The 23,077-nt window shown below is 34.0% G+C and overlaps 1 protein-coding gene across 1 annotated transcript; it reads left to right on the top strand.

Moving 5' to 3' along the window:
* Positions 1 to 5,269: 5,269 nt before the first annotated feature.
* Positions 5,270 to 22,050, top strand: RH1 (RNA helicase 1). Its single transcript, XM_028230417.2, has 9 exons — positions 5,270 to 5,635; positions 9,756 to 9,990; positions 11,868 to 12,122; positions 12,696 to 12,850; positions 13,408 to 13,585; positions 17,532 to 17,719; positions 18,945 to 19,149; positions 20,869 to 20,974; positions 21,679 to 22,050. The coding sequence occupies exons 1-9, from the start codon at positions 5,511 to 5,513 to the stop codon at positions 21,786 to 21,788; spliced, it is 1,557 nt and encodes a 518-aa protein (XP_028086218.2). The 5' UTR covers positions 5,270 to 5,510; the 3' UTR covers positions 21,789 to 22,050.
* The last annotated feature ends 1,027 nt before the right edge of the window (positions 22,051 to 23,077 follow it).

The following is a 23,077-nucleotide window of genomic DNA, read 5'->3' as shown; positions in this document are numbered from 1 at the left end:
TATAGGTTGTTGTCTCTGTTATTGCATTATTGCCTCAGTCAGGGCTGCAACCATCTATTCCATACGGCTCATTCAGGCCTCAGAAGATTCACTTGTATAATTTCCCTTGCATTCTCCATGTTGCTATAGGTAACCAAAGCAATAAAAAACATAGGCCAATAATTCTTGTCACTATGCTTGGAGTATACAGTTTCAGTTCATGCTTTTCAACTTCATACGTTCATATGCAGTTTCAGTTTTTGCGTTCACAGAAATTAACATACTCACACATGCAAATGAAATGTCCCTAATTTTTGTTAGGTCATCCTATAGCTCTTATGGACTCGTGTGTGTGGTATAACACGTGTGCTCTGATACCACTCTGTCACGACCCAAACCCGCACGTATAGATTTAACGTCATAATCGGCCAGTAATCCTTGGATTACCAAAGGTCTCTTAATAGAATAACATATAATTAGGAGCTGCGGAAATAAATACACAAAATATATATAGTCCATAGAGCTGTGCAGATATACATAGGACAGAAAATTTGATGCTTTGTAACATATACACATAAGACGACACGTCCACATTAGTCTCGCAACACCGTGCAAGCATCAACAAAAGGGACTTAGCCCAGTATATAGATAAACAAAACAACAAAACATCTTCAATAGGTTCACAAAACTTGACTTCTCAAAAAGGAACCTTCCCGGAAGGCACCATGGTTGGCTGATTCAAAACATTCTAGGCAGTAGCTTAGGCCTGGTCACACTACTGCTCATCTACATGCATAATATAAATAATGAGCGGAAACCCAGTGAATAATAAGAGAGTAAAGGGTTTAAATGAATGATGTCCATAACAGATTCATATACATGAGTTTATATCAAAAACAGATTCTTATTAGAAGCAGAGTCTTATGCATATTCAAATTTTAATTGTAAACATGTTCATATTCATATTCTTATTTAAATCATATACAGAAATCAGAGTTCATGCTTAATCATACGTGGTACATCCATTAGCGTTATCATGCTTGTCAGTTCCATTAGGGAACCTCCGGTACCGGGAAACTTGTAACATACTTGAGCCACGGTATTATTACCCCCAGGAAAGGGCCTTGAGACCACGGTATTGTTACCCCGGGCAAGGACCATGAGACCACGGTATTGTTAGTCCCAGGCAAGGGCCTTGTACTTGTAGACCACGATATTATTACCCCTGGGCAAAGGCCTTGTGCTAAGGATGCGACAAATACATTTCAGAAATTTGGACAATCATTCATTCATGCAAAACTTCGCATTTCAGGAAACTAATCATTTCATAGCATCATAAATTAATTAAAGTTAAACATAACTTTATAGAGTTATTACTCATAGATGGCTCTACTTGCAAAACAGACAAGTCAGACAACTTATGGCGCGTGACCTACACACACATAACAGAAACACATAATGAAACACACACTCGGTTGGTACTTAATTTCTTTCATTTCATTGTAGTGTGTTTTTAGGTCTTACCTTTTTATTGTGTATTAATCATGGCCTAGGAATGCCTAGGATGCAATCTGAATGCCAAAAATACACTTTGGAACTTTTAACAAAACTTGCTGAAAACAGGGGTTATGCTCGAGTGTAACTTCTCTCGCTCAAGCGGACATGCAAACATGTGAGGGGCCACTCGAGCATAACTTCCTTTACTCAAGCAGTCTGCAAACTCTGAAAAAATACTAGTTATGTGAATTCTCCGCCCGATGGCCTCTCAATGCTTGCTCGAGCGTGAGATTGAGGTCCCCGCTCGAGTGCAACTTCTGTCGCTCGAGCGATCTGCAAAATGTGAAAACTTCTGGGAGCTTGCATTTCACGTTTGAGCGGACTTCTGGTCACTCAAGCGGAAGTGCAAGACCTTAGAGTGGTCGTTCGATTAATTAAGGTCAAATGATAATAAATGTGATGACTTCTCAAAACCAAGTCTAGAGAAACACATGCATGTGAAAATTCTTTAGAAATCTACTCATGATATATGTATGCATGCATGATATGGTTCAATTCTCTTCATTTCTAACTCAATTCTTGTATTATCCAACATAATTCTCAAGAGTTCATGTCCTACGCATCATAAATGTACAATCTAAAGGTTGAATTCTTACTTAGGCTTGTCAATGATGCTCTAGATGATCAACTGTTGGAAGTTCCAAGCCAAAATCTCTAAGTTCTCTAGCAATCCTCTTAATTTGAGCTCAAACTCCTCTTGCCTCTCTCTCTCTCTTCCACGTTTGGTTTGTGTGTGTAAGCTTAAAGATGTGTTGAAATGAAGAAAAAGAATAAATGGAGGTACAATAGGTGCCTTATATAGGCTTAATTAGGAGTTGGTTAATTAGTTGACATTAATTATTCTAATTTAATCGTTCTGAATCGAATTTTAATTAAACCTATCATAATGTTCTAAAAATTCCAACTAACACATAAATCAAGTCAATTTCGTAATCAGATGCCGATAAGGATTTAAATTCGCAAAACGAAACAGAAATACAAATAGATATTTCTACATTAGACAAATATGAGCATAAATAATGTGACGCACATGCAATTTCTTCAGAATTTCACCTTAATTACTTATTAGGCATAATTAATCATGGTTAATCAGCTAATCACAGGTCGAGGTTGTTACAGAAATGTATTAAATTATGAAATTAACATGATGGCGGTTCGTGTTTATGTAAGTTGAGTAAATAGATAGTTGTCCTGAGATTGATTATGTTGTAATTGTAGATGATGGGGATAAATGTGATCAAGTGTAGAATTCATGCTTTGTGATGATGTGTTGATGACAAACTTAGACATTGTGATAATATTAAAGTTGTGGAAACTTTATGAGATTTTCATTTGTTTCAATTCGTGAGAATTGTGCTAGATATTGTTTAGAGTTTTGTTCTTGGCTATCAGTGGATGATGGTATTGATTGTTGTTGAATATATTTTATGTATCCCGCGTTGTTGATTTATTTTGAAATTTAGAATGTTATGGAAATTATCAAACGATATGAAGGGTCCGTTTCGTTCTGGTTTGTGACAGACAAAGCGTGACGCTTTGAGATAGGTTTCGATTCCTTCTAGTTTGCGCTCGGTAAATTATGTGGAGGTTCTACATTTCTTCTAAATAACGACTGGTAAAGCATGGTGTATAGAGATAGAGTTCGCTTACCTTCCGGTTTGTGCTTAGTAAAGCGTGTGAGTTGTTGGGGCCATATGGAGGTTCTGTTTTCCTTCTAGCTAGCCATCGGTAAAGCGTAGTGTATTGAGATAGGTTTCGATTCCTCTTAGTTAGAGCCTCGTAAATCATGTTGTGGAACTTGATGACTCGTAGTTGGTTTTTGTTGGAAATTGTAGTTGCTCAATTGCCCTTTCATGCTGAGGCTGATAGATGTCGGAGAATGTGACACTATTAGCATATTAGTCACATTGAATGGATTAATAATGTTAAGATAGATGAGAATGGGGCATAATTTACTTAGTATCTTATTATGGTTGGACTATATTTGGCTATATACCTTGAGGGATGTTAGAGCATCTCCAACGGTAGTAGGCATTTTACCTATCTGAATATTACTATAAAGTATATATTTTATTTTGCCTATCAACTGTTTTATATTTTTACTCCAACCATGCTCTTTATTTTAGCTATAAATGGTGGTAGTGTGTATACTCGTGGTATGTTGCATGCCAAATAAATGAACTGGTTGTAGTAAAATGATTGATATTTAAAATTGAATTGGACAAACAAGAAAGGATTCTTTTTAAATGTTAAAGAGGAAGAGACAGGGAGGAGGGGCTGAGCAAGAAGTTCGTCGTCGCCGCAGATGAAGTGTCGACGACGCCATCAACGTCGTCGTTTCTGATTCCTTCGATGACGGCGATTGAGTCTCCCACCGGCGGCCGTCTGCTCCGCAGAGAGATGGAGATCGGCGATCGGTTGTGATCTCGCAGTTAATTCATTGAATTCCTTCACTTTACTAGCCGAATGCAGATCTAGGGATCTGAAGAAATCCGAGGAAATTACGAGGACGTTGGGGACGAAGGACGACATGAGGCTGACACAACCGAACCAAAGAACTTAGCGACAAAGAGGGTGGCGTTAGCCTGAGCCTGATGCAATGCAATTCTCATTGCAACGATTTTTCTGAGTCAAAATCTCCAGGGTTAAGAATTCTGATCCAAAACTGATTCAATTTTGTTTGTTTGAGTTTTAAACAATCAACAATGGAGGTTTTGGGGGTGTACTCTCTCTCCCTCTCTGTCTCAGTCCTTTTTGGTTTTCCCCGTTAAAACGACGTCGTTTTGGTAGTGGGACACCACTATAATCACTTCACCAAATCGGCTAGGTTCGATCTTGACCGTGATCCGTTTTCGACATCTTAATTTGAGGGTCTACACGGTTTGAATTGATTTAATTTTAAGAAAATTTAAAAATTGAAAAATGTTTGCTCCCATTAATTAGTGCTCCCACTAATTAGGTGGTAGTGGGTCCCGCCATAAATGATGTGATGTTTTGGTCTTGAAGTTATGTTTTTTTTATTTATTTATTACTTTTTTAATACATTAGTGCTATTAGTGGTGATGTTTTTAGTGGGATGAATCATTGTTGTTAAAAATTAAATCGATTCAATTTTAATGATAGAATCAGATCAGATCATTATCTTTGTAAAATCAGATTAGAACCACACTAAATAACGGTTTGGTTTTTCTATTTACAAGAATAAATGATTAATATTAATAAAATAATTACTCAAACTAATTATATTTAACTAATGATAAAAACTAATAGTATTAAGACATTACTCAACATTAAGTATTTATATTATCCTAATATCATTAAAATTACAAAAAAATCAATTAATAAAAATAAAACTTGATATTATATATATATTTTTTAAAATTCGATTCGGTTAAGTTTGAATCGTAATTTTTTTATAAAATCTATTAATCGAACTGTTTTTATGGTTCTCATATTTCTTATATCGAAATTGAACTAATTCTTAATAGAATCGAACCAAATCGTACCATTTGGTCTGATTCGGTCCAGATTACCGGTTTAAATGAATTTTTGAACAGTCCTACTTAATCTTAAACAAAAATAATTATAAAATAATAAAATAAATTAAAAAAATTAATATGATAAAATTTCATATTTAAATTATAATTATTTATTTATTTTATAAAAATTAAAAAGTCAAAAAAATTAATTCAACGAGATTTTTTTTATCCAAAAAAAAAAAAAAAATGCCAACGCACGTGCCAAACCAACCCTAAGAACTTTGTCGCAGTCCCGCCAACGGCGCCCCTCTTTATTTGCTGCAAAATCCTTTTCCAGCTCTCACTTCTTCTTCTCTCTACTCTGCCGATATATATATATTTATTTGCCTCTCTATAGGTGCGTATAAGGGTTTAATTACAGAGGTTTGAGTATTAGGGTTTAGGGAGGTTTTGGTAGTATTTGTTGAGAAGACCCTGAAAGCAGAAGAAGAGATAATGGAGGAAGCATCGGAGCATAACAAAAAGCAGAGCGTGCCTGTACTCCCATGGATGAGAACTCCCATTGATGTTACTCTCTTCCATGAATGCCCTCTTAATCTCCTACCTTTTCTTGACCCCAGGTACACATTCTCTCTCTCTCTCTCTCTCTCTCTCTCTCTCTCCGTGTATATAGTTATGTATGTGTTTTGTTGTTTATCTTTCATAATTCTTAACACAAACTAATTAAATTTGTGAAGAGCTGAATAATTTGAGGAATTGATAAAATTTTCTATTGCTATCACATTTTCTATTCCTCTGACATCTCTCTACATATCCATCTCTGTTGCTTTTGCTTAGGCAAGTGTTTGGTTCATTGGAATGAATTGATCATTACATCAAAATGTTCATTCCCATATTTGGTTAGACTAAAAAAATAAAAGACAAATATATTACAAATGAAATCATCTTTTACCATTTTAAGGTAATCGGCAGCCTAAGGAATCACCATTTCATTCCATTTCGTCTCATTTCAATGAACCAAATAGAACATTAGAGTTTTTCTTCGATTTGTTCCTCTCGTCGTCAGCAGGGAGGGAAGGACCCAGGAATTTACCTTAGCCTTATATACTAATAAATATTAAAAAGAAAGGATCATGAACATCAATATCTACAAACAACATTGAAACATGTACATAGAAAGCATTTTTTTTTTTCTTAAGTTCACATTTATTTACAAACTAAAAAAATTGTTGATTGATTTTGTTGTACTTTTGGACAGAAGGGCACAACCAGAAGGAGAACTTCTTCCTCTTTGGTTTGGATTGAACCCATCCCTTTGACCTCTCAAGAAAATTACATTTCATTTTTTATACTTGCAATTTTGTCACAAATAAGAGATTTTGCAATTCTATTTTTTGAGACAACAACAAAATAATATTTTTGTGATAAAGCAATAGACAAGATAAGCATTTAATTTATTTCACAAACTTAGGGGGAGCGAGCCTATATAATTTGGAAATTATTAGCATGTATTAGCATAGCAAATGGGATCTCTCCGCCTGTCATCAGGTATGGTTGGTTCCCAGGGTTCTAGCAGTACATTCTTCACGGATTAGGTTTAAATTTGTCTTTTTTCTCCCCACTTCCTCGGAAGAGTTTGTGCAACTAGGATTTATATTTGTCAGCTATTTACTATGGTTTTGGTTGTGCAACTCGATTCTATTTGAAATATTGAGCCTATTTGGTGTAACTTTTGGAAAGTTGAAAGTTGAAAATTAGAAAACAGAAGATAAAATCATTCACCTCTAGTTTTTTGCTAATCAATTATTTTTCAATTTATTTATTTATTTCTAAAGCTATTAAGCAGAAGCTACACCAAATATATTGGTATAAAATTTCAAATTAAAAAAAGACTATAAAGAGCCTTAATAAAATGCACATGGCTATTATTGACTTGGTGTGACTGAAGAATGTGGCTGTTTGTTATTAACTTAAATATTGCTACTTTCAACTTTTAGTTTTAATTAAGTTGAGATAACAATTTGATATAATTTGTAGTAAAATAGTTTAAGCTTATTTTCACTTATTTAAGGCAAAATAGGTTGATTTTAGGGTAAATTATACTGACACTTTATGAGGTTTATGAATAATACAAATTCTCCCCCTCAAATTCTAGACATTACATTGGCCCCCTTATGAGAATTTGTCTATTAACACCACTAATATAAAAAATAAAATGACCTTTTACCTTTCTTCCCTTCTCTCTTCCTCCCGTTCAACAAGACCCAATTTTATTCTCTCTCTCTAGTCTCCATCTTAGCCCTAACCATCATCCCCAAAAACACCATTGCTGCCACCCACCAATGGTACTCCCATCTATACAGACACCTTGTTCATACATCATATCAATTAAAAATATTTAGAAAGTTGGCTATTTGACAACACATGGTTGGCTATTTGATTATGTCTAGCAACATCAATGTAATGCATTTGCTTTGCAATAAATAGCTAAACAAGCACATATGTTTCCATGCAAACAAATTGTTATGTCTGTTTGTTGTTGTGCCTCCACCCAACCATAGCCACAACCTATAAAATACTCCATCTCCTAAGAAGCACACACTTCTAAGAAGGTGGCATATCCGTGTCATGTTTGTGTAGGATACAGACACTCGTTGGACACTTTTCGACAAGAGCTTGACACTTGTCAAAATGTGTCCTATTTTTTTAAAAGTTTTTAGGTCTGGACACTCTTCGGACACTTGTGTCCATTTCTTAAACACATGTGTCCACCAACTAGACATGCATGAAACTAATTATAAGTTTGATCTAAATAACTTAAGATACAATAATAAAAGAAAAAAACAATGTAAAATTTTAAAATAATTGTTATATTACATTTTTTTATTATCTTTGAATGATATATTCATATCTATGACATAATAAATATATAAAATTATATATTTTGTGCATGTTCCCCACGTGTCGTGTCCTGCATTCTTTGAAAATTAGCTTGTGGGTGTGTCCGTGTTGTATCCATGTCGTGTCACGTGTCCATGCTTCTTGGCCCATCTCTTTATTTATTAGCTTTGAGAGTTCAATTCTTCAATTGATTCAAAAATTTTACAACAAAACAAAAAGCATGAAGCAACTAATGGTGCCCAAGAGGGTTCCATTGAGTTATAAATTGGAAAAATTTCTTACCATATACCTACCATCACCTACACCATTACCCAGCATCGCCATCATGGTATCACCTATCTCGAGTATTATTTGAACACCTGGCGCCCCTTTACAATTGTTCCTTAATCACCCTAAATCCATCCCATCTAGACCCCAATCCACTCTCCATTGGCCACCCACTCCACCGAAAACCTAATCCACACCATCACTAGTCCTGTAACACCATCTCCCTCCCTATTTCGCCACCCACATCACTAACCTGAAAAGAGAGAGAGGAGGGGGTAAATCACCTATTGTTGTTCACACTTTGAAATAAGCATGGTTGTGGAGGAGAACCAACAAGTAGCTCTGATCGACAAGGCTCGTGTTTGAGGAGAAACATCACAACATTAGAGCACCATAGAGGTGGATCGTGGTTGTCGTGATCCTCGTTCTCCCTTTGAAAATGTCATGGCTGTGTGTGGACATGAGATCCCTTCCCTTTCGTTCTCCTTTCTCATACTTCTCTCTCTTTTTCTCCCCTCAAACTTTTCGTCAGTGTATATTTAGGGTTTACTAGTTATGGGGTAGGTAATTCGGGTTGGGTTTCGGTTAGGGATTAGGTTTGGATAAGTAAGGTTAAAATTGGTATTTTTATAATTTTTTATGTTGATGTCATCCAAAGTCGTTAGTTGACCTAATCCCCCATTAACAAAATGGCGCTAAATGTAATGCGATTTGGAATCTCAAGGAATGCAATGAAATTTTCCATACATGAGGGGAATTTGTAGTAAAAACAAACCTCAAGTGGGTGTTAGTGTAATTTACCCTTGATTTTAAAAAATTGACTAGAGGGGCTCTTTGTCACCTTTTTACTTTAGTGAGAAATTATTTTAATGAAAAATTCATTTAAATATAACTCATCTTTCTTAAATATTATCATGCCCATTTTTGAATTTCTAGTCAATAAAAAATAAAATGACATTTCACAATAAAAATTCACTCTGCTATTTATTTAAATAAACCTTACGTTGTAATTTAAATTTATTACATTTTTAACATCTATATTTTAATATATTAAAAGGAGCACATAATTTGGTGTTTATGAAGTTTTGTGGACTTCCAATTTTTTTAATGATAAACTTTTCTTGTGGTTTGGGATGTTCTAAATAAGTGTACTTTTTGACTTTTTATGAAATATGGGTTGAGTATGGGTTGAGTTTGAAGTGATGTGGTAGAGAGGTGATGTGACTTAAATAGAATAGTGACTTAAATAGAATAGTGACTTTTTGACTTTTTAAGTATATGCCAAACAAGGCCTTAACCATTTAAAGACCTTTGATATATAGGCAAAAATGTACGATGCTTTTCACCCACTTTATAATTCAATTATTGTTGTGACTCTTACACACAGGTTTTTGTGCATCATTTTTCTTTAGCTTGAAGGAACTTTTTTTTTTCCCCTGGAGCTTGACATTGAGCTTCAATTTTGAGTACCTATTTGATTACTGTAAAATGGCTTTCACTCTGTTACTCCCTTGAATTATATTGCTTGTATTTTTGTGGGTTATGGTTAGTTGTGAATTGTTCTTATATTAGGCTAGAGGTGGCTTTGGAGAATATGGGTTTTAGTTCCCTTTTTCCAGTGCAAGTCGCAGTCTGGCAAGAGACAATTGGACCTGGTTCCTGTGAGCGAGACCTTTGTATAAATTCACCAACTGGAAGTGGGAAGACGCTAGCCTATGCTTTGCCAATAGTGCAAATGCTGTCAACTCGTGCAGTTAGATGTCTTCGTGCTTTAGTGGTGTTACCCACACGTGATTTAGCTGTGCAGGTTATACATTCACCTTTACTTATCGATTTCCCATTTTTGCACATCTTTTGGTGATTCTACTTAAAGGGATATTGCTGCCATCAACCTCTCACTCAAACACATGCACATATTGGGCATGTATCTTTTCTTCATTATGTGTTAATTCTCATCTCATAATCATGGAACTATCTGTGTTTTTTCCCCGAGCTTGAGTTAGATATATGAACTCGCAATTGTCTTGCAGTATCAAAGTTGATTGAACAATTTATAACCTTAAGAATATGTTTGAGTACTGTTGTATTTGTTTTGTTTTTAGTTGTTTGTTAAAATTCATGAGAAAATACACTGATTTTCGTTACATTTATAAAGACACATCTCATGTGATTGAGATAGGTGTTTTCTACATGCAAATCTGTATGCATGTTTTGGAATTGGTGTTCTGATCATTATATCACATGGTGTTCCTAGTGAACTTCTAAAGCTTTGTTCATTGGATGTGGGACATTATAAGGTTGATGGTTAGATAGACTGTCAAAGGATCGTTTTAATTAAACTGCCATTGCCTAATGGCTGTCCTGGCAATTCGAGGCACTGGAAGGTTAGAATACTATGCACCTGACCTCCACTTTTAATTTGCACAAACTGGGTGAGATTGGTGTTGGATCCTCCTCTCCGTGATTTTCAGCTTGAGTTTTTACTATTCACCATGAAAAAGGGGACCATTTTAACTAATAAAATGAAAGAGGGATGAAAGAATATATTGTCTATCAAATTTTAAATTTTTTTGGTCCTGCCTACAAAATTATATGCACATGCAAAAGAGGGAACATGTTTGTGAATTGGTATGAGATTCACATATTTTGAAAAAAATGGGATGGGATGTAATTTAAGTGATATTCCTAAGAAATGTATGAGGTGAGGGTGTTGCGAGGTGGAGTGGGAAAAATTAATGAAGCTTATTTTAGAAATGAGCAATTTAATAAACAAGGGAAGGAGCATTAACGATAAATCTGGAAGTACATAAGAGAGTGTTTGAACAAGGGAGGAATATTTAAAACAATTAAAACATGTTCCTTAAGGTCCTTCATGGCACTGATGAAAGATGGTGGTAATTGGTGGATTTGGAAAGGGGAGAGGAAGGTATGTAATGTTATTTAAACTTGAGAAATCACCTAAGTTGAAGATGTTTCTTTGGGTCCTTAAATAGGAAAATTGGATTCATGTTGTTGGGTACTCCAAAAGAAAGGGGAGCTCATGTTTCCAATGATGGTTCAACGAAATAGTATGTTGATTTGATGTTTAGTCAATACTATCTTTAGGCTTATCATATTTGTGATTATTTTTTCATTATTTAGTTAGTTCCTTTAATTCATTTATTGTGATCAGTTCAACATCTGCCCCTTTTTTTATTTTTTTGTCTGACTTCTGCAAATTCTATATTGTGATGATCTGGTAATAAATGAAGTACAAATATTCTAGACCAACTAGGACTGCAAATAAAATTCAAGTAACGTTACTTGACCCACTTTATGATCCATGCACTATAACTACTACTCATGGTCAACAATTATTGCAATTACCAACCTCCAACTATGAAAACCTAATATAATGGCATAAATCTGTTCAGTAGTGTACTAAATTATAATAAACACAAATAAAGACTTAAAACCTTCTAAATCTTCACTCCATGATGTCCTAATTGTGTTCCATGTGAAATTCTAGATTTACCCCTTGTTCTTTCCTTACCCACAATCACATTGATCCTTTGAAAAGCAAGTGGACTAATGTGAATGTTATGAATACTAGAGGGGAATTGTATCAAGGTCTATTTTAATGCTCCATTGAAAGGTATCTATTTCCTTTTCCTTTGCCTTTTTCTTTTTCTTTGGGGGTTTCAGGTTAAGGAAGTCTTTGCTGCTATTGCACCTGCAGTGGGCTTATCTGTTGGTTTGGCAGTTGGTCAATCTTCAATTGCTGATGAAATTTCTGAACTTATTAAGAGACCTAAGCTTGAGGCAGGTATCTGTTATGACCCAGAAGATTTTTTGCTGGATTTAGAAAGTTCAGTGGACATTTTGGTGGCTACTCCTGGCAGGCTGATGGATCATATAAATTCCACGAAAGGTTTTACACTTGAGCATCTTTGTTATCTGGTAAGAGATTGTGTTGATTTCACCTTTCACATATAATTCTGATGTAACTTTTATTCCCCGCAGCATTCCATTTTCTGAAAATAATGGTTTCAAATATGTTATATATTTCATTAGATTGGAATATTTTGTTAACGACTCAAGTGTTTAATGGATTTCTATTGATTAGCTGTATCTCAACTTATAAAGCGAGTTTATTTCCTACAAGCAAGCTTTAGTCAACTTGGATTTACATATTTTGGAGTTGTGCTAAATACTGTAATTAAGTTAATGAACCTATATTTGTTTACATATTATGCTGCTGCAGTTGGATTACAATTTTATGATTTTTCCAGAGTCCATACTTAAAATTCGTGATACCACCAAATGCTTCTGTCAATGTGTTTCATAAATTGCAGTCGTCATCGCTTGTCCTTCTGGTGGTATCTTATTGCTGTGATGGTTGATCAATGGAAGAATAAAAAATTATAACGAACAAATTGAACTTCAGCAATCAAAAGCATTGTGTTTAACATCCATTGCTTTTAATTTGAATTTTCTTTAGAAAACAATCTTTTGACGAGGTCAATTTTTCAGGTTGTTGATGAAACAGATCGATTACTCAGGGAGGCATACCAATCCTGGCTGCCTACTGTTCTTCAATTAATCCAATCTAGTGTTGGAAGTCTCTTCCCTCATGCCAACACTTTCTTTTCTTCCCCATTTGGTTCCTTGAAAACCATAAGGAGATTGTGAGTTCTAATTCCTTTTACTTCCTTTCTTGTAGTAATTAAAATTTTGTCAGCATTGGGCATGACCACAGGCATGGTTGTAATTGGTCAGTGACAATAGTATTGCTTGGTATTGCATGCTTTGGATACACCTGCAGATGAAACTGCAGTCAGGTATCCATGATCCTATCATATATGGCAACTGTTGGTTTACTGGTGAATTGCCAATTATGGCGGTCTTCACTCTTCAGAAACCATGATAAGCAATGGTCGAATGTGTGTTTCATACTCTTGGAAATTTTGTGGACTAAACAATTTGTATTGGAACCCACAGATGAGTTTAATACCATACTGATACTTAAAATTGTCCACTAGGGATCTTTGAGACTCATGTGTACTTTGATATCATTGTTTTACGACTGGATTAAAGATGGGGAGTTTCAGATCCTTGTAGGCATTTGTGGAGACTTACTGTTTCTTCAATTTTTCAGTTTAATTTTTGTTCAAATGTTCGGTGAAGTATTTCTTTCCCATGTGACAGTTAGCTTGTACTTATAATTTATTTTAATTTGTTGTAGTGGTGTTGAAAGGGGATTTAAGGGCAAATCTTACCCTAGGCTTGTGAAGATGGTTCTATCTGCCACGCTAACCCAAGATCCAGGCAAGCTTGCCCAGCTTGATCTGCATCACCCTTTGTTGTTGACAACTGGGCAAAGACGTTATCAGCTCCCTGAACAACTAGAATCTTTCAAATTGGTATGATCTCATTACTATACTAGTAAATATGTCATACTTTGTATAAATGCTTTTGGTCATTTTAAATCTCGTGGGTTGTAACATGTGCTCTTTACTGCATTCGCATTTTGGCTGTATGATTCGAATGCAGAGTTGTTAATGAGGTGAGTTGAGCTAAGTAGTGGGTAGCTTAAGTTTGGCTTAATGAACTTGAAACTTAAGTTTGAGCTCAGCTCATTTATTTTATGAGCAATCTCAACAGACCTAGTTAAACTAACCTTGGCCCGAGCTTGGGATACCTGATAGGCTTATTGAGCTCAATAAATTAACAAATTAATGATGATGCTTGGCTTGTTTATCTCATGAGCAATCATGAGTTAACCTCTGATTGAGCAAATCATGGGCCAAGCTTAAGTAGCTTGATTTATCTTGCAACCCTTATTGGGTGTGTAAATAAGACCTGCAATGGCAGAGATGCCAACCAAAGAGCAACTTCTGTCAAAATTTGAGAACTTTTGCTTTTGACCAAAAAGTTTGTTTTCTTTTAATGCATTGTGAGTCAAGACTCAAATTTATTTTGGCATCATGTACAAAAAACTATTTATTTTAATGCATTGGGAAAATTATTCAGGCACCATGTATGAGAAAAGGTTGCAATTTAGAAAGTTATGCTGCTAAAGCTTGTCATTTTGCTTGCATGCTGATCTTTTAAAAATGGAGTCATAACTCTATTCATGACACAAGGTTTTGAATCAAAATGTCTATTACAGTTGTTGGTTTGGTCATGTTTAAAATAGAAGCTAAATCTGTAATTCCTGAACATTATTTGTTGAAGTGGTTTTGATTTTGAAAAACTGAAATCAAGAAGCATTGGTATGGCTTGAGATCATATCAAAGATGTGCAAGTTCTTGAGTCTCTGCAAATCTACATCCTTAATTGGGTGATCTGTTTTCTTTATTCTGATTAAATTTAGTATGGCTTGTCCACCTTGAATCTCATTTTTGGCATGAATTTTTATGGTTACTAAAATCAAATGGCACATCAAATTTATTTGAACAGACGGATATTTTGTTGTTTTGTCTCTTATTGTTTTTATTTTTTACTTTTGGTTTTCATTTATGTTTTTGCCTTTTTTTTTTGTTTATATTTTTTAGGACTTGGCCTAAGTTCAATAACTTCACAACCTAAATTTCATACTTCTTATATTACCATAGTTTTATGATTTGATACTCATTGAGGAGACTATTGTGCTAAGAGTAATTTTTATTTAGTTGTAACATACAGCATTTTGTATAAGATGGAATGGAGATTGGTTAGCTAAGAACTATGAAGCACCACCACTTCAAAATAGGTGCCGTAGCCATGTCGGACATGTTTAAGACACAAACACGGCTGGAATAAGGATGGGAAACAACATTTTCTATGAGACTTAATGGAGATTGGTTAGATAAGAACTATGAAGTATTGACACTTCAAAGTAAGTGCTGTAGTTGTGTTAGAAGCATTTTTTTAATAATATTTTTTGGGGGACTTGTCAGGTCATGCTTCGAGACACAACAGGGTCATTTTAATTTTTCAAATCTAATTTCGGGGGTTTTAGTATAATATTTGGAAACATGAGGGTTGAATTTAAAAAATAAAAAATAAAACTCATATCAAACCATTGACAATGCAACATAGATCTAAATACAATTGTGAAGTTGAGAGAAAGGCTTTTAATAATTTCTGGAATGTGTAATGCAATTATGCAACACAAATCTAGTATTTGGCTTATTTAAATCTACTTTTGTTTGTTTTTTTTAATGGTAGTTTCATTAGTTTTGATTATTTATGGATGTAATAATATTAATATAAATAGCAAATAAAATATATAATTTTTTTTTGACATATCCCTATTGTGTTTGTGTTTGTGTCTATATATGTATCCGTGCTTTCTAAGTTAAGAATCATGGACATAGACACGTCCACATGTAAATTTTCAAAAAATGCGAGACACGACACATGGAAGACAACCCCCTCCCCCTCAAAAAAAAAGAAAAAAAAAGTGTATGTTATATATATATGATTATTTAATGTAACATAACACTAATTAAAATTGAATAACATATTCCATAGCATAATAATCACAATCTGTATTACATGGACTCTTCTATATCCCCCAGAGTACTCGTGTCCACCAGATATTACATGGGTAAGGGTGTGGGATATGTGTCCAATACTCATATCTAATTTAGACACTCGGATCCTTTATTTTGTTGAAATATATAAAAAATAAAAAACTCACATTTGCTAACAAAACAATATTTTTAGCCTCACATGAATTAGATATAGAACTTTATATTGTTCTTGAATCCTATTTAATTTCTAATATATTTCTACACAATTTACAATATCTCATTTGAGAATATTTTATAATGTGCAATATATATAAGTGTGTATATGACGCGTCACCGTGCCCATATCCAATTTTGGATATGTATCCTAAGATCCTAATATTTAAATTTATGAATGTCTAACGTTTGGATACACACACACACCTAATACTCATATACTAGACCATCTTATAATATAACAAATTTATACCTACAATCACAATAGTGTATCTTGTTACATCAATATAAGGGTTAAATACCTTTTTAGTCCCAAAGTATCGGGTTTGTGTCATTGTTGTCCCCAATGATTAAATTGTGTTAATTTAATCTCCAATGTATAAAAATGTTTCGATTTGGTCCTCTAACCTAACTTCGTTTTAGATGTTGTTAAAGTTAGGGGTAAATGTGCAAATTTAATTAAAAGGATTACTCTTTTAAGTCCCCAAAGTTTGCAATCTGTGACATTTTGGTCCCTAATATTTAAATTGTGTCAATTGTCGGCAATATATGAGAAAGTGTTTCGATTTGGTCCCCTACGTAATTCCATTTTCTTCTCCCTTCTTGTCTGAAATAGGGGTAAAATGTGAAAAACCATAAATATTGAACGGGAAATAACAAATCAGTGGGTTTTCAAGAAAAAAAAAAAAAAATTCTGATTAATGGTAAACTTTGTAAACTTCAATGATTAAAATTATAAACTTTTCCATGATTCTGTAATTATTTTGAAAAAATAGGGCTGATTTGTAATTTCCCCAATATTAAATACATATAATCAAAAAATGAAAAAAGAGCCAACATCTTTGGAGGGAAATATTCTTGCTACTGTAAGAAAATGTAACTGTTGCGATCCCAAAAAAAAAAGAAAAAAATTTTTGTTGCCCAAAGCTTACTTTCCACGATGAATGAGATCCTCGTCGGTGCCAATTTTTTTTGTCGAGAAGTTTTTTGGGGCATTGTTTTGTTGCAATTGTAGTGCATCGTCCAATATATTTTTATATATTTTATACTTATTGAATGACATGAATATTTCCCTCCAAAGATATTCTCTCTTTTTACCCGCTTTTTGCTGATATGTATTTTATGGCTTTCATGCTTTACCCTTGGTTCAAATGAAGAGAGACAATTAGATTGAAGGATCAAATTGAAAACTTTTTATACTTTAGGGACTAAATTGACACAATTTAAACATTGATGACCAAAATTTAACTGGAGGTTTGCCTAGTCGTTAACTTCAGGGCCCCAGGATTAGTCGAGGTGTGTGCGCGTAAGCTGGTCCGAACACCTGGTTATCAAAAATTTAAATATTGAGGACCAAATGACAGCTCTTGCTATGGGGATTAAAAGAGTAACTTTTTAATTGAATTTTCATATTTACCCTTTGCTTTAAAGGCATCTACAAATGAAGGTTGGTTGGGGGACCAAACTGAGACACTTTTTATCATTAAATTGTGAACTTAAGTGGGATTTTAGCTGATTGGTCTATTTTTAAATGTGAAACGTAGTTATACTTCACCTTCCAAAAGATTGTTAGTATTCCCCAATAAATTGTTGCATGGATGTTCTATGAGCATTTTCCTCCCAATCTTCTGTGCAGATATGTGAATCAAAGCTTAAACCCTTGTATTTAGTAGCCCTTCTCCAAACATTGCAAGGGGAGAAGTGCATTGTTTTCACATCGTCAGTGGAGTCAACCCACAGACTCTGCACCTTACTGAACTTCTTTGGTGATTTACAAATCAAGATCAAGGAATATTCGGGTCTTCAGCGTCAGTTCGTAAGAAGGTAATATCTGAGTTAGTCTACTTGATCGGTAATATTTATACATGTAGTTCACGTTTAATTCATTCATTTCTCTATACATGATTACAATTTTTGTCCTGAACTGTGGATGCTTTTGTGTTATAGAACATAGAAGCATGTGGTCCACATGAATGGGGGTGGACTAATACACCACAAAATAGCATTGCCACATCCAAAGACCAAAAGGGATCGTATAATTGTTTAATTTTCATATCTCTAGCTAATGAAAGCCTGAAGTCTGACTCTTATAAATTGTTTAATTTTGTATTCAAGAATTTATATGGCCAGTCTCTACCCAATACTAGGTGCCATTGGCTATAAAATACTAGATTTTTGTGAGCATTGACTATCTGCACACAGGGCATGAGCAATTTTGTTCAAATTCATATTAAGAATTTGATTTGCTCACTTTTTGTGTGTATACGCATGCCTGTGCGTTTTTCCATACACATTAGCTAGTGTACAAGAAAAGGAGTCTGATGTTTTGTATAGAAATATGGCATTTTGGGTTATCAGTGATTGAAGAATTCTTTTAAAAGGTGTCGTGTGTATATTTCCTTTATTTTAATTGCTAACTAATGGAAGATGAAAGGTCTTCAATTATATGGGTGCTGTTATCTTAAACTTAGAATTGCTTTCCACTTGAAGTAGAAAATATCAGTCAGGGTTAATATATTAATGTAAATGATAAATTATTATTGTCAGAGCTTTCATAATTTATGTTGGACGGAAAATAGGGAGATAAAGAACATTAAATTATATGGACTGCCCCACATTTTTTACCTTTTTAGTGTTTTTTTGGGCTAAAATATGATGTGAAAAAAATTGATGTGTTTGGGAATGGCTTTTTGACTTTTTATGAAAAAACGTGCAAAAAGTAGAGAGAATGAGAATGAATCTTTAACTTTTTAATATGGTTTTTTGGCCTTTTAGCTTTTTTAGTGGCTTTTTTACTTTTTGGCTAAAAACTTCACTTCCCAAACACACCCTTAGTGTAATGCTGTATAAATGGTAGGTCAGCAGGGTAAAATTGTTCTATGGGAAGTTGGGAACACTAGTTCTCTAACTTTTGAAGCACATGTCCAACCTTTGGCTTCTCTTATTTCTGATTGTCATCTGTAATCTTTTATGCTATAAACCTCAAGCTTAATCATGAATTAGTCTAAACCAGATTGAAATCTAATGAGAGTGAAAATTTGCTCTGTAGCAAGACATTGAAGGCATTCCGGGCAGGGGAAATAGAAGTACTTGTTTCTTCTGATGCAATGACTCGTGGAATGGATGTTGAAGGGGTGAGAAATGTCATCAACTATGATGTGCCTGCATATATAAAGACATACATTCATCGGGCTGGGAGGACTGCAAGAGCGGGCCAGGCAGGACGTTGCTTTACGCTTCTACGTAAAGAAGAGGTATGTCGTCTGTTTAAAGTGCGTGGAGGAACCTTTTTTTCAGTTAAAGGATAAAATTTTGTCCATTTTGTATAGTTGGACTTTTGGGAGTGGTAAACCAATTTGTTGAGCAATTTTTTAGATTTTTGTGATCATTTTTTTCTAGGAAGGAAGTGTATCGAAGGCTTTTGTCTAGAGAGGTGTCTACGAGGCTTATTGTTCCTGTAGTTGTTTTGGGTTACATCCCCTTCAATCTCTAATAAACTTTTCATTTTCACTCCCTCTATCCTTTTGACATTGTACATGTTGAAAAGTGAGGTTTATTCAAATCATATACGTCATTTTTCATTTGTACAAGTATAGAAAGTATAAATAACCATTTTAGCCATCGAAGACTTCAGTTGGGTATTGCGGGTTTTTTTTATTTTTAGTGGAAATCATTCCATTTCTTGGTTGGACTCGTGTATTATTAAGCCGGGAGAGTAGAGCAAACTGAGGTCACTTGACCTTAAAGAAACTCTCAAAATATTCCAATAATGTAGAGATTTTGCATTTGTTTTCATCTTTGAACACTAAGATTTTGAAGCAAGGATGTGTCAATTTTAAAATTAAAAAAGTGAGTTACCAATATTCACAATACCTCTATTAAGCTTTGCTCTTTTTGCTTTATAGTTTCTTTCTTTATTTTTTTTTAATTCTTTTGTAAGTGTTGAAAAGTTGAACCTTACTCTATAACTATCCATACCTCAATCATCCTAAGATGCAAGTTGATGATTACATCACAATGGAGGAAAGTAGGAGTAGTTTTTCATAATGTTTGATCTTTCTTAACTAAATTAAAATAAAATTAACTTTAGATTGTAGATGATTGATCTGAATTAAATTTGTTGAAATTTTTACTCAATGAAAAATTATATATTTGAAATCATTAGTTATCTGGTAAAATATTTTTGCAATAGTATTAAAGATTTAGGATTCTGTCCCATTGTCATTCAAATTTCTGGAACTTATGAATAGGAAAGGCTAACCCCCACTGTAAAGCCCACAAACATTACCATTAAATTTGTACATATATATGCACACAGTAGTGGAATCTGTTGTTTAGTTTTTGTTAGTGCCAGATTGATTTGCAATTTGGCTTTTACTTTCATTAGTTTCTGAATTGGAATTGATTTAACATCGAGTTTTATTATTTGAACTATTATCATCTCTATATATAATTACTTCTTAAACAAATTGCATAGGTTCATTTTTTAAGGTTTTTCTTTCCATAAGTTGTAAAATTAAAATAAATAGCTTAGTATCTATAACATATATATACAGTGTCAGTATCTAACAAGAAAGTATTTGTAGTTAATTATGTATAATTAAAAGCTGATATTACTTCCATAATTTCCCACTTGAAAAAATATCTGGCTCTGTAACTGTTGTTAAGGTTAGAGATGCTTAGGGTAATTTGAATATGAAAAGCTTAATTTAAAATTGATTTTTATTGCTTCTTAGTATTTTATTGGCACTGATCTCCAGATCAATTACTGTCATATTTTTGTGCATGTGACCTAAAAGAGTTACAGGGCACCTAGTGTGGTGCTGCTACTTAGAAATGAGGTTTTGCTGACAAAAAGAAATGTGAATGAGAGGAGAAATGGTATTGCTTTGAGATAGGTCTCAACATAACTCTTTTTGTACTCATCCTTTGGTTGAAGTTGGAGAAGTCACTGACTCTTTCTTCTCTTTCAGGTTAAGCGATTCAAGAAGCTGTTACAGAAAGCTGACAACAACTCTTGTCCTGTTTATTCTGTTCCTTCCGATTCCATAGAATCATTTCGCTCCACATACACTTCTGGTAAATTTTTTGTCTTATTTTTAGTTATAGGCCATGAGAACAGGATTTATTTACGGCTTCAATTGGTACCATACCAATTAGATATGTTTAAAGGCCAGTCACCCAATGGGTATAATGTTCCTTTGTTTTCCCTACTAAGAAACGGGAGAATGTTACTGTTTGATCTAAACAGTCATTGAAAGCTGCTAAAAGGTTCTGTAACTGCTTTCAAAGATTGGAATTGGTAGTTTAAAGTTAACTAGACTTACTTTTAGGCTGTATTTGGTTGGGAGAATTTGGGAAGGGATTTGAAAAGGAAAAGGAAAAATGTAGGTGAAATACGTACATTTTATTTAGTTTCACACACCTTTTCCCTTTCTCTTTCCACATCTGTTCCCAAATCCCCAACCAAACACAGCCTTAGGGTCTGCTTGGATAGATTTGGATTTCAAATCAAGGGATTTGACTTAATCATTCAAAACAATAACTCAATTTTAGATATGATCGATTATGTATGAATTTCAAGATAGAGCTAAATAGCTTTATCATGATGGATTTGAAATAATTATAAAACTAGTTATTTGAAATTAATCTGTTAGTTTTATTCCTGTTGTAGATATTTTTATTTTCTGTTGTTATGTTTATGTTGAATGTGGCTTTAGTTTTCCGTGGATTAGCATTAGATGTTTTGCCAACACTTTCCCTTGTTCTTGTCAATGTGTCAGCTCTGGAGAAATTGAAAGAGAGTGTCAAATCAGAAACATACAGGAAGCACAAGTTTAAATTCAAATCTTCTGGCATGGTTAAAGGAAAGGAAAAAAATTCGAAGGTGTGAATTTTGTTTTTCTAGCAGGAGGTCTATTCCATAACAAGTTGAATTTTGTAGTGTATATGAGGTGAGTTCCAATTTTTTGGTATAAGTTGTACACTTTTGATTAATGTTGTTAATGACTCTATGCAACTTGCTGCCTAGAAATTATTAGCCTTTGAACTAAGTCTAGAGAATGTTATATGGAAGAAGATAAAACCCTTTTGATATTTGTTTGTATAGTACTCCTTGAGAAGGATTTGTTTGTATAGTACTGCATGAAAATTCACTTCAGTGTGTCCAACCCCCCAGCATGTGTTTCACACTAGCTGTTAATTTGGATGGAATACTTGATGGTGCATTTTAGTCCACAAACCCTAAAGGAGGTTATGTGATTATTTCCAAATGATAACGGACAATCTGCACGTAGACCAAACCGCATGGGGTAAAGTGAAATTTTTTCAAAGAAAGAAGTTGCCATAATCATCAATAATCACCAAAAATACAAGAAGGAAAAAAATGGAACAATACTGAATTTGCTTGTATGTTTGGGTTATGGCATCCCCAAATTTGTTTTTTTCTAAATGATGACTCACATACCTTAAAAAAATTATTATGTACCATATAAAAGCTGATATACTATGTTCTGTATGTGGTGCCATGATTGGGTTGTTTGTTTACTTCCTTTTTATTTTGTGAAGAAGAAGAAACTATTGAAAATCTTAAAATAAAATAAATAGGTAACAAGGAAACTTCCACCACTTATATTATTGGTTTTGGGTTTTCCTAATGCTAATCAAATATATAAAACTGGACTTTGTTTTGGTAATGGAAATTTTGGCCAAGTGGAATGTTATATATAGAAAGGTAAGTGGTTAATGTCATATTAGAACATTAATTATTTTAGGAATCTTCAATCAGTGGAAAGAATCAGGAGTTGATTTATATTTAGAAGCCTCATTATTCATCTATTTATAAGATTGCCACCATAGTTTGTGGTTGAGAACAACAATACACTACATATATAACACAACATATGTATAAAAAAGTATGTTGGGGAGGTGGCACTTGTCAGGTTCTCATGGGGCGACCCTCACACCGTCCTTTCACGCACATGTATATGTTTTAGCAAGGAACAAAACTTCGTATATTCTCCATCGAGAAGGCCGAATGTTTTTGTTTCCTAAGAAATCGAAACGAAACATTAATTAGAATAAATTGTCTTGTTTCTACCGGAACACATCGCAACACTACAAAACATATCAAAATGATGAGTTGTTCTGACACCTATTAGGATTGTCAATAATGGCCATTTC

This window comes from Camellia sinensis, chromosome 9, assembly GCF_055761805.1.
Source record: "Camellia sinensis isolate YWXY chromosome 9, ASM5576180v1, whole genome shotgun sequence".
NCBI classification, from domain to species: Eukaryota; Viridiplantae; Streptophyta; class Magnoliopsida; order Ericales; family Theaceae; genus Camellia; species Camellia sinensis.
This window is presented reverse-complemented; position numbering and strand designations above follow the sequence as displayed.

What these genes read in the sequence shown, in the direction of transcription:
- RH1 (XM_028230417.2), top strand. Translation starts at nt 5,511, where the DNA reads ATGGAGGAAGCATCGGAGCATAACAAAAAGCAGAGCGTGCCTGTACTC. An exon ending in CAGCGTCAGTTCGTAAGAAG is followed by an intron (nt 17,720 to 18,944) that starts GTAATATCTGAG and finishes TTTGCTCTGTAG; the next exon opens with CAAGACATTGAAGGCATTCC. An exon ending in TCGCTCCACATACACTTCTG is followed by an intron (nt 20,975 to 21,678) that starts GTAAATTTTTTG and finishes TCAATGTGTCAG; the next exon opens with CTCTGGAGAAATTGAAAGAG.